The sequence below is a fragment of the Desmodus rotundus genome, chromosome 11, assembly GCF_022682495.2.
Source record: "Desmodus rotundus isolate HL8 chromosome 11, HLdesRot8A.1, whole genome shotgun sequence".
Classification (NCBI taxonomy): domain Eukaryota; kingdom Metazoa; phylum Chordata; class Mammalia; order Chiroptera; family Phyllostomidae; genus Desmodus; species Desmodus rotundus.
The window spans coordinates 10,120,887-10,130,726 of NC_071397.1; the positions used below are offsets into that span (position 1 = coordinate 10,120,887).

At 56.7% G+C, this 9,840-nt stretch overlaps 2 protein-coding genes across 3 annotated transcripts; both read right to left on the bottom strand.

Annotated features, from left to right (window-relative positions):
- Positions 1-435: 435 nt before the first annotated feature.
- LRRC73 (leucine rich repeat containing 73) lies at positions 436-4,287 on the bottom strand. Its single transcript, XM_024558027.3, has 6 exons — positions 2,991-4,287; positions 2,227-2,387; positions 1,764-1,886; positions 1,262-1,362; positions 897-1,119; positions 436-747 (listed from the first exon to the last, which is right to left on the bottom strand). Exons 1-6 carry the CDS (start codon positions 4,052-4,054, stop codon positions 677-679), a joined length of 1,743 nt encoding a protein of 580 aa, XP_024413795.2. The 5' UTR covers positions 4,055-4,287; the 3' UTR covers positions 436-676.
- A 958-nt stretch (positions 4,288-5,245) lies between these two features.
- On the bottom strand, positions 5,246-9,840 carry YIPF3 (Yip1 domain family member 3). 2 transcript variants are annotated; one of them, XM_024557926.4, is made up of 9 exons: positions 9,611-9,840; positions 8,806-9,003; positions 8,288-8,394; positions 6,947-6,992; positions 6,717-6,809; positions 6,434-6,565; positions 6,124-6,237; positions 5,818-5,941; positions 5,246-5,725 (listed from the first exon to the last, which is right to left on the bottom strand). In XM_024557926.4, the coding sequence occupies exons 1-9, from the start codon at positions 9,689-9,691 to the stop codon at positions 5,577-5,579; spliced, it is 1,044 nt and encodes a 347-aa protein (XP_024413694.1). In that variant the 5' UTR covers positions 9,692-9,840; the 3' UTR covers positions 5,246-5,576. The 2 variants fall into 2 exon arrangements, with proteins under 2 accessions (XP_024413694.1, XP_045049242.1); XM_045193307.3 differs by lacking the exon at positions 9,611-9,840 and adding an exon at positions 9,409-9,543.

Genomic DNA, 9,840 nt, shown 5'->3' on the forward strand with positions numbered 1-9,840 from the left:
ATTCTTTTCTCCATTCTTGAGTATTCCCAGTCCCTGTGATGTCCTACTCTTTGCTAGTGATTCTGCCTTGCCCCAACTCCGCCTGGGCCTTCTCTGGGCACAGAGCATCAGGCAGTTGGGAGCGGCTGCACCTTGAATAACCTTGACTGGACTTCGAGGTTCCCCTGAGGTAGGGTCCAGTCCAGCTCAGTTCTGGAGGTAAGCTCTTTACCTTAGTATCTTTATGGGGCTCGTGTAAGGTGTCACCTCAGAACCCTAGATTCTAGAAGTCCCAGGCCTGAGCCAGACCATTTTGAGACCTTTGGGGAGGTGGGGGGGGGTGGTGTCAGAGGATGCTTTGGCTGTGGGGTGGCACTGCCCCCTAGTGGTGCCTAGTGGTAGTTCCAATTCCTCCCCTACCTCCAGCCCCCCCAGTGACCACAGCCACACGCCAGGTTGTAGAGTTGATAAAATCTCTTCCCAGCCAGCGGGCTGCAGCCAGAGCTGCCAAGTCCAGAGCCACTGCCTTGGGTTCAGGGCAATTAACAGCTTCCAGAGCCTCCCACTCCGCTGCCATGAGCTGCCAGAGCCCCAGGCAACCCCTCCCTCCCAAGCCCCAGGGCCTGACCCTGGTATCTGGGGCAAGGTGCCGGGGACAGAGAAAAATGTAATGATGTGCAGAAGCCCAAGTGGAGAGTCACATCTCGGTCTCAGCCAACAGACTGTCCCCTAGTCCTGATGTCATTAGCACCATCTGAGAGCTGGGATCTGTGGAAGGGTAGAGGGGTGTTCAGACCACCATTTGTCCTCCAGTGGGGACCATAAATAGAAAAAAAGTGGCCTAGGTTTCCCACATCCATCCTCCCAGGTCCCAAGCCTCTTCAGACCCGGTTCCAACGAAGCCTCAGGGCTCTTACCACCAGGACACATCCAGGAGCTGCTTCCCCTCTGGTGGGCAGCAGGCTCCCGCCCCCTCTCTCGTTCCTGGGTGTCACCAGGCCCTCCTGCCACCTCCTCCTCCTCCTCTCCCTCAGAAAGGAGGTCACAGATCTGTTGCTGCAGCTCTGGGCTAATGCTGTTCTCAGCCAACACCAGGCTCCTCAAAGCTGTGGGATAATTTTCTACCATGTCCAGCAGGGTCTGGGGTGGAAGAGAGTATGGAAAAGGACAAACACAGTTAACGTGGCTCCCCGACGCCAACCTGCCACCCTTGGGTATGTCCACAGACACCCTCACTAACTTCCATTGCAACCCATGGCCTTCCCCAAACATGAAGTCTCACCTGAGCTGACTGGTTGGTGAGCCCTGTGCTCTCCAAATCTAGAACCTCTAAGGTTCGACTGGAAGCCACAGCTACAGCCAGCATCCCGGCCACATGGTCCCCTGGGGAGACAGCATACACACACACACACACTCACATACTCACCTGAGTTCATGCACAGGACTGCTAATCCCTCCACTCTGACAGCTTCCCCATTGTCCTATCAACCTTAGGTCCCTCCCCCAGGCCCGGAAATGCTGACAATTGGTAGATGGCCAGGAGGGGAGCATTGTGATTTGTGAGTGAATGCATACAGCAAGCCTGGCCCGTGGGTGGTGATGGATCTTTGACCCACCTGTTGGTTATCTAACTGGTCATCTACACAGGTGGTTCCTCTATTACCTCCCAGACCTCCCTCTATCTGCCCTTCCCTAGAGTGGGAATCACCATGGCAGCTGATGGTCCCAGGTTCTTGAATGGGCATGGGGTAGTGAGAATCTAAGGGGGTTTTCTTGAGCCTCACCCAGGGGGTTGTAGTCCAAATTGAGGACGCGGACCTGCGAGCTGTGGGCCACAGCAATGGCGAGGCGACTCCAGCCCTTAGGGGTGATGCCAGGGTTGGCACTCAGCGTTAGCTCCTTCAAACCTGAGCAACATCGTATGGAGAAGCCAGGATGGAGAAGATCAGGCCCTCTTTAAGCCCCTGCCCTGCCCTGGGTATCTGGAGTGTCCCTAGTAGCTGGGAGCACCCCACCCCCACCACAGAACTCCAGTGCCTTTAGAGACCCTGCCTTCCCTGCCCACCAGACCTGGATTCCAGATTCTCCATCCTGCTCTGCCCCAATCCTTCTCCTTCCTGAGGGGATTTTAAAACATTCTCACCCATGCTGTCAGAGCCCTCAGCTCTGGGCCACAGCCCCTGCCCTCTGCATTTAGCTGTTCATCAAGGCTACACCAGCCCATGCCCTTAGGAGGGCCCTGCTCACCAGACTTGGCCCCATCTGGGGGGAGGAGGCCACAGATGAGGTTGATGGCTTCATCACCCAGCATGCAGTCCCCCAGGTCCAGAGCCACAAGGGCAGGGTGGAGGGCCAGGGCTGGGTTCAGCAAGGCCAGCCCGGCATCTGTCAAGGGGCTCCCATGCAGGCTGGTGGGTGAGACCAGAGAGCAGGGTTACCACAGGCATCACTATCTGTAGGGGACAAGGGTGAGCCCTAGAGGTGATGAGGGCACTCAGTCACAGCACTGAGGAAAGGCCTTGGAAAGGGAGAAAGAAAATTCTAGATTCTAAAGGAATACAGGTAGAAGGCAAATTCACTTTCTTCTCTGGTGCAGGGACTGGGACCCAAGACAGCACAGAGAAGGGGTGGGTAGTGGATTAGGATTCCTCAGTAGGAATAACGTAGGGACAGGGATCTAGTCCCCAGGGCAGTGTTCCTTCTTGGGAACTGAGAGGCTGTCCCCAGAAGTCAATGCGGGTGATTAGGTGGGGGGTACACGTGCCCCACCAGGAAGGGGTAGGTATCCCATCTCCTTTGAGGTGGGGCTGCGTGTGCCAAGTCCTGAGAGAAGAGATGTGCTGGGAGGGTATTGTGGAGTCGGGCAGAGGAAGGAGGGGCGTGTGTAAGGGTCGGGGAAGAGGGAGGCTGGTGGAAAGAGATACAGGGAAGTGTGTGGAGGAAGAGGAGGTGGCAGGGAGTGCAAGAAGGGATGCAATGCCCGGGACCCCCTTGCGAGGGAATGCACTCACAAGAGGGACTGGATGGAGCGGTTGGTCCGCAGCGCCTCCGCCAGCTGCTTGATGCGGCTGGGACTGGACACGACGCCCAGGTTAAGGTTGAGCTGCGCCAGGGACGTGGCCCCAGCCAGGGCCCGGCAGATGCGGCCAAAGTCGCGGTCGCAGAGGCGGCAGCCACGTAGGGAGAGCAGGCGCACGGCGTTGTCGCGCAGGCCGCGGCAGATGTCCCGCACCTCCGCGCCTGACAGCGGCTCCCCTGAAATCTGGATGGAGCTGGGCAGCATCGTACCTACGGCTGGGCCTCCGGGGCCGGGGCCCGGGCCGCGGACGAGGTTGGCAGGGCAGCGGGCGGGGTTGGGGCTCAGGTCGGGGCCTGGGCTGGGGTCGAGGCCGGAACGGGGGCAGAGACAGCGGAAGAGGCGCAGGCGGCAGTAGAGGTGGCGGCGGTGTCGGTGGCCACGAAGAGCACTGGGGCTCAGACCGAAGCCGGCCAGGATGGGGCAGGCGCCGAGGTCGCCGGGGAAGTTGAGACCACGCAGTGCAGTGCTGGTGCTGGGGCGGACCGTGCCGTCTGTGTCTAGGCGGGGGGGCCCGGGCAGGGCGATCCGCGAGTGGCCGGGAACTGCTCCGGGCTTGTACTGGTCCCTTGCGATTGCAGCAGCGCGGCGAAGGGGCCTTGGCTTAGGACGCACGAGACCGGTCCGGGCTCGGGGGCCGCATCTGCTCCTTGCCTCCCTGTAGCCTGGCTTCTCCCACCGTACCTGCAAGGAGAGCCCGAAGCAGGCGAGAGCGGCAGCCGGCAGGCCGGCAACGGGCGACCGGCGACCACTGGATCTTCGGCTCCTGAGCCGGAGAGGGCGGCAGGTTCCCATGGCAACGGTCGCGTCACCGCAGCTCGCTCCGCCCCTTCTCTGTTCCAAGCCAAGAGGGCCCACCAGGCTTGTGCGCACTGGCTGGTTCAGGAGAGGTGAGGATGCTCTTTCCCTGAGTGTGGGGCACACAACAGGCAGAAAGTAGGTATCAGGGTTGAGGCCTGCGATCGGCAGGGGTGGGGAGGGAATGGAGGCACATGACATGGAGGTGACCGGGTTTTCTTGCCCATTCTCCGGTCGTTCCCCATTCGTAAGGACCAGACCCTCTTTGCCTTCGCTGGGATCCTAGTCACGTTCTCCTGCCCCATTTAGAAGTACCCAGGGCCCTTTAATCCGGGCTTCACCCCGCCCTTGCAAGGGGAGGCACTGTGTGCACGAGGTCCAGCCCACGAGGACTCGCGTGTCCCTCGCCAAAATGGCGGCCTCGCAGCAGCGGTCCCGGCCGGGTAGAGACGGCCTCAGCTACTAAGCACAGGGGAACCACAAAGGCTTTCTGGGGCAGGTAGAGTCAAGGTGGTGGAACCGCCCCTTCCCCAGGTGCTCTCAGTACCAGTGAGACTGGGGTAGCCAAAATAAGCAGGGTGCCAGGCCCAGCAAACTGGAGTGGTGGTGAGGCCGTGGGAAGTGGGCTGGAGCTTTCCGGAAGGACACACTGCTCGGTGTAGGCAGTAATGTGGGGACTTTGTCCATGGGTGGTGGTGTGGGGGCCTCACAGAACAGGCGAATGAAGGTCACATCTTTCTTAGTCCCTCTACTAGGAAGGAAGATGCTGACCTAGATTTACTAGGGTAATTTTTCTTTTTAATGAGTAATGTTAAGTGTAGTGAAGAGAGATAAAAAATTCCATTCCCTGTGAACTAGCAGAGAACAGATTAAATGGGTGGTGGCAAGTTTTTAAGAGTAGCCAGCACTTTTCAAGAGGAAGGACAGAACTGAAGGGAGCTTTGTTCCTCGGGTCCCACTGCAACCCAGGCAAAGCCAAGTCTGGCTTCCAGTGTGAGCTCCCACAGGAAACTCATCCCTGCACAGTGGCCGATGTCTGTAAGGGTCTTGGACGGACATGGGGTAGAGTCTGGAAGCTTTTGTCCAGTTGTCATGGTTTCACTGGTGTCCCAAGAGTGCAGCTGAGCCCAGACTCAAGCTGGGCACTATGCTCCACCAAACTTATGGTCCCCTTGCTGCTCCGTGGGTCCGATGTCCCCTGTATTCACGGACAGGGTCCATATTCATTCACTGCCTTCAGTGTGGTCTGGGCTGTCCCACCTTTGCCCTGCCTGTCTCACCTTACAACCTGAGGGTACAGATAAGGGAGCAGATTACACTCCACTGCTGACAGAACAGGAAGGTGTACAGGAAGCAGGGTGGCAGGGAGGACCACTGGAAGGGCAGCTGCAGTTCCAGACTTCAATATTTTAATTACCAAGTCTGTATTTAGCAAGACAATGTGGGAGAAATAAAGAGGAAGGAAGGGGCAGGTGGTAAGAGGGCCTCAGAGGCACTGGCCCACTTTGTGTGCTAGCCGCAGGGCCCTGCAGTCCCGGCCAGGGGTTCCTGGCCTCGTGCCCTTCGGAAGCCCCCACAGGTGTCAAAGGAGGTGCTTCAGTGGCTACAGTTCTGTGGCAGCTGCAGACCCCAACAAAGAGACGTATGTCGTCAGTTCTGTCCTTTAGTCTTTCTTCACTCTGCAGCTGCGTTAAAGGGGGCTGGCCAAGGGTTTCAGGTGGGGTCAGTGTGACTGCAGGGTGACCGCTACAGCCTTGGCTGTGGCATTGAGCAAGGTGGCTGGAAGCCTAGCAGCAGGGAGTGCAGCAGGGATGTCTCTGGGGACCCTCTGCATGGGTGGGATGTTGGGGCCCTCCAGGGTGTCCAGGATCCCTGAAAGAAGGATGGAAAGTGAGCCCAAGTTGGGTGGCGCTTGCCCCAGGCAGCTGTCGCCCCCGCCCCACACCAGGCCTCCTGTCACTTACCCTCCACCACCTTGTGGTAGGCAAAATGCAGATACAGCAGGAAGAGCATGTGCAGGGCGGCCAGGGTGCCACAGAGCAGCAGCCGCTGTGTGGGGCCCACAGTCCGTGACACCAGCACGGCCACCTAGGGCCACAGGAGTACAGCTCAGCGGGCAAGGCTCCACAGTGAGCAGTGTGAAGATACTCCTCCCCAGAGCAGAACCATCCTCGGGCTCTTATCTCACCCCCGCCCCCAACCCCCCATGCTTCCTCAGAGCCCTTTGTGAAGTTCCGCCTGAGCTCTGGGAAATCTCCTGCCCAGCTTACCATGCGCAGGGTGGACAGCCCCCCCACCAGCAGCCAGAAGAGGTAGAAGAGGGCATGGAGGTGGATGTTGTAGGTGATGAACAGGACAATGCAGTGCCCAAAGAGGCCATAGCCCTGGGAAGGAGGAGGATGGAGAGGAAAATCTCTCAGGTTGGGCTGGCCTCGAGACCCTCATGGGGACCCTGAGAAGTAAATGGTCCACTGGCCAGCTGGCCCCATTCCCAGCCCTGGAGCCCCAGGACAGATGCAGATCAAGTCCTGGCTACTGCTGTGAGATCACCCTTGCCCACCACCACACTGGACTCCTTACCAGCAGTGCCAGCATCTGAAGCATGGTGATCTGGGCGTTGCACAGGTAGGCGAGGAAGTAAATGAAGGATGAGACGCCCAGCCAGTAGCCAAAGCAGGTGCCAATGGCTGTGCCCATCAGGGTGCCCTCCCGCTGTGGGGTGAAGGCTCTACTTAGTCCTGGGAGGCCTCTGACCCCAGCCTTGCCCAGGGCTGTCCTCAGAACTGCTTCTCACTCCCCCAGCTCCTCCTCGGGCAACTTTCTACTCAGTTCGGCCACCCCCAAAGTCCTCTATCTGGCTTACGATAATGGTGTCAGATGTCTTCATCCCGTGGAGGAGGATGGCAACCAACGTGAAGACCAGCATGAGAGGTCCGTAGAGCTCGCCTGCGATTTTCTGTCAATATACCAAGTCATTCAGGCTGGAGAGGACAATGGCTCTTCTGTTTATTCCTTCCCAGGCTCTGCCCGGTGACCCCACCCGCTCCCCTAGTGCTTTCCCCTGCTCTTCCAGTCATGCTGCCCTCCATTCACCTGGGGGAAGCTGACCATCTTGATGGGGATCATGGATTCCAGGAGCCTGGGAGAGGAGAGGAGAGATGAGAGCAGAGGCAGCACTTATGAGGTTCTGGAGGGCCTGAATCTTATTCATCTCTCTAACTCCAGAGAACATGCTAGATGGTAAAGGGAGCAGAAGGTAGTAAAGGCAGACAAGGAAGGAGGAAATCACTTCCTTGCCCCTAAAATACTTCCAGGAAGGCCCACCCTCTGGTGCTGTGCTGACAGATGCATCCGCAATATGGAAAACTCAGGAAGCCCAGCTGGGTCTTGGGAAAGGGCTTGACAATTTACCTATTTGACCTGCTCCCCTATAAAAGGCAAACCTCAGCAGAGAATGCCCAGAACGCTGAACTGTGACGGTGAAGCCCTGGGAAAGGTTTCAAAGGAAAGGTGGTACCTGAGGGAACCAGTGTGCCTCCTGCCTCTTCCTGCTTACCATTCCTCCAGGCACTGCTGAGGATTTTCTTGAAATATATTTGAAGTGGTATGAAAATTCCAGGGAGAAGAAATAAAAGTGCAAGTCCCTATTCTCTTCTTAAATGGTAGCTCCTAATAATATCTTGGAATTTGGCTAGATTTTACCCTCTCTGGGAAACCCGCCGTAGCCCACTCTCCGGCCTACTCTGGGTCAGGTGTCCCTCCCCTCCACCCCTGCCCCGTGTCCCTTTACAGCGAATGAGTGCTGGACTGTAAGTGCACTCGAGGGCAAGGCTCCTGTCTGTCTTCACCACGAAGTCAGACAAAACTAGTAGAGTGCCTGGCGCACAGCAGAAGCTTAGTAAGTACTGTGGAGTATACTGGGTATTCGGTAATAAGCATTGGTTAAATTAAAGGATGCACAAAACCAAACCAAGATTAATTCCGGTTCTTGAAAAGTCATTCAACAATGACGCACTGATATTCTGGTTCAGGGACCGTTCTGGTGCTGGGAACAACAGGATAAACAAATCACAGAGCCTACATCTGAAGAAGTCTCTGGGGAGACGGAGCCAAGAATAATAGAGTACCGCATGGATGAAGTGGGAGCACCCGGAAAGGACGCACTGGGGATGGGGCTGAGGAATGGGGAACACAGGAAATGACACTTGAGCTAGGTTTTGAGGAAAGAGTAGTTTACTAGATGGAAAAGAGGAAGGCGATGTGTTACCGCCACGCCCTGTTCTCGGTGAGGAGTGGTGTACCTGGGGTACAGATGTAATGAGGAGGGCTGGTGATGTCAAGAAGAGGGGAGTCTGAGGGCTTGGCCTCTGGCTGCAGTTTGGATGAAGGACTAGGTGTGAGGAGGGCAGCTTTTGTCTGGAGAAGGGTCCTCACCTGCTTCGCACCTGGGCGGGCTCCACATCAAAGTAGGGTCTCAGGATGTCAATGTTGGCATACAAGCTGAAGGCCCTAGAGGCTTGTCTCTTCCCTGCCTGCCACATCTGAAATGAGGAAGATGAGGATGGGGTGGGTGGGCATTGTGAAACTCCAATAGCTCTAAGATCTGTTGCTTTATTTTTTTAAAGATTTTATTTTATTTTTAGAAAGAGGGGTAGGGAGGGAGAAAGAGAAACATCAGTGTATGGTCACTTCTTGCACACCCCCCACTGGGGACCCGGTCTGCAACCCAGGCATGTGGCCTGACTGGGAATAGAACTGGCAACCCTTTGGTTCACAGGCTGGCACTCAATCCACTGACCCACACCAGCCTGGGTTGCTCGATGCTTATTTTCTGTTGGATTTCTACACGGTTCTAACCGGACAACCAAGCGCGACATTCACCAACACCAACTCCAGAACCTGGGGCCTCCCAGGTATACTTTTACACCTGCCAAGCATCCAGTTTTGCTTACCTGATCAGCCACCTGCCGGCTCAGCTGTCCCTTAAAGCCCTTCATGCCCAGGAATTCCCCATCCTCGTCTTCAGCAGCGGCGGCATCAGCATCTACTTCTTCCTCACGCAGACGCTGATGCAGCTCACCCATATCCTCGAAGCTAGATCCTGAAGTATCATCCATGTTCTCCATGTCAATCACGGCTGAGCCCCCACCCTGTGAAAACAGTAAGCTTTTAGTGTTCAGGACCTCCCTGCTCCAGCCTGTAAGCCCTTCTCTGTTCATCCCTAGGCTTGGGGCTTTATTCTTCCACTGCTAGGCATATGGCTTGGGATTCCCACAGATCATGCCACTCTTTCCCCTCATTCGCTCTCAGAACCTTGGTTGGTTATCTCCTTTTCTAGCCTAGGAAACCTACTCTCTGTCTCCCACACATCTTTCTCCTACCTTCCCCATCAAAGCTCCAAACGGCTATAAGATTGTCTACTTCCTTTGTCTTTCCCAACCCCCAAACGAGACTGCACACAGTATGGTTTTAGCCAGTGCCAATACCCTCTAAGCCCCCACCATGCCTGACCTCCTAAATTGTCCCCCCAAAAAAGAGCGAGTGGGCCCACAGACCAGAGGCCTTCTGGCTGGAGCGCAAATTTGGCCCTTTCAGGTCAGCTCTGGTCTCACTGACTTTCGCGTGCACGAAGAGCCAAAGGAGAGGTGAAGTGCTGCAGATGGAGCAGACTTCCAGGCCCCGGAGCAAAGTCCGCACGACGCTTCCGGGCGACTGCCAGCCCAAGGGCTGGGGCTGCCGGAGTCTTGAGGCCATTACCTGCATGTTTTCTTCGAACCCTCCCCATTCCGGACCAGCCCCATTTCGAGAGCCGCCAGCCGGCGCGGCCGTAGATGCCATGTCCCTCGAGGGCTCCCGTCGCTGAAGGCCGCGCTACTCCGCACGCGGAGGAATGGCAGAGACGTGAGCCTTATAGAAGAAGAGGTACAGGGGCGAGAGAGAGGTGGGATCAGCCGGAACGCAAAAAACAGAAACCCGGATGTTTGGAC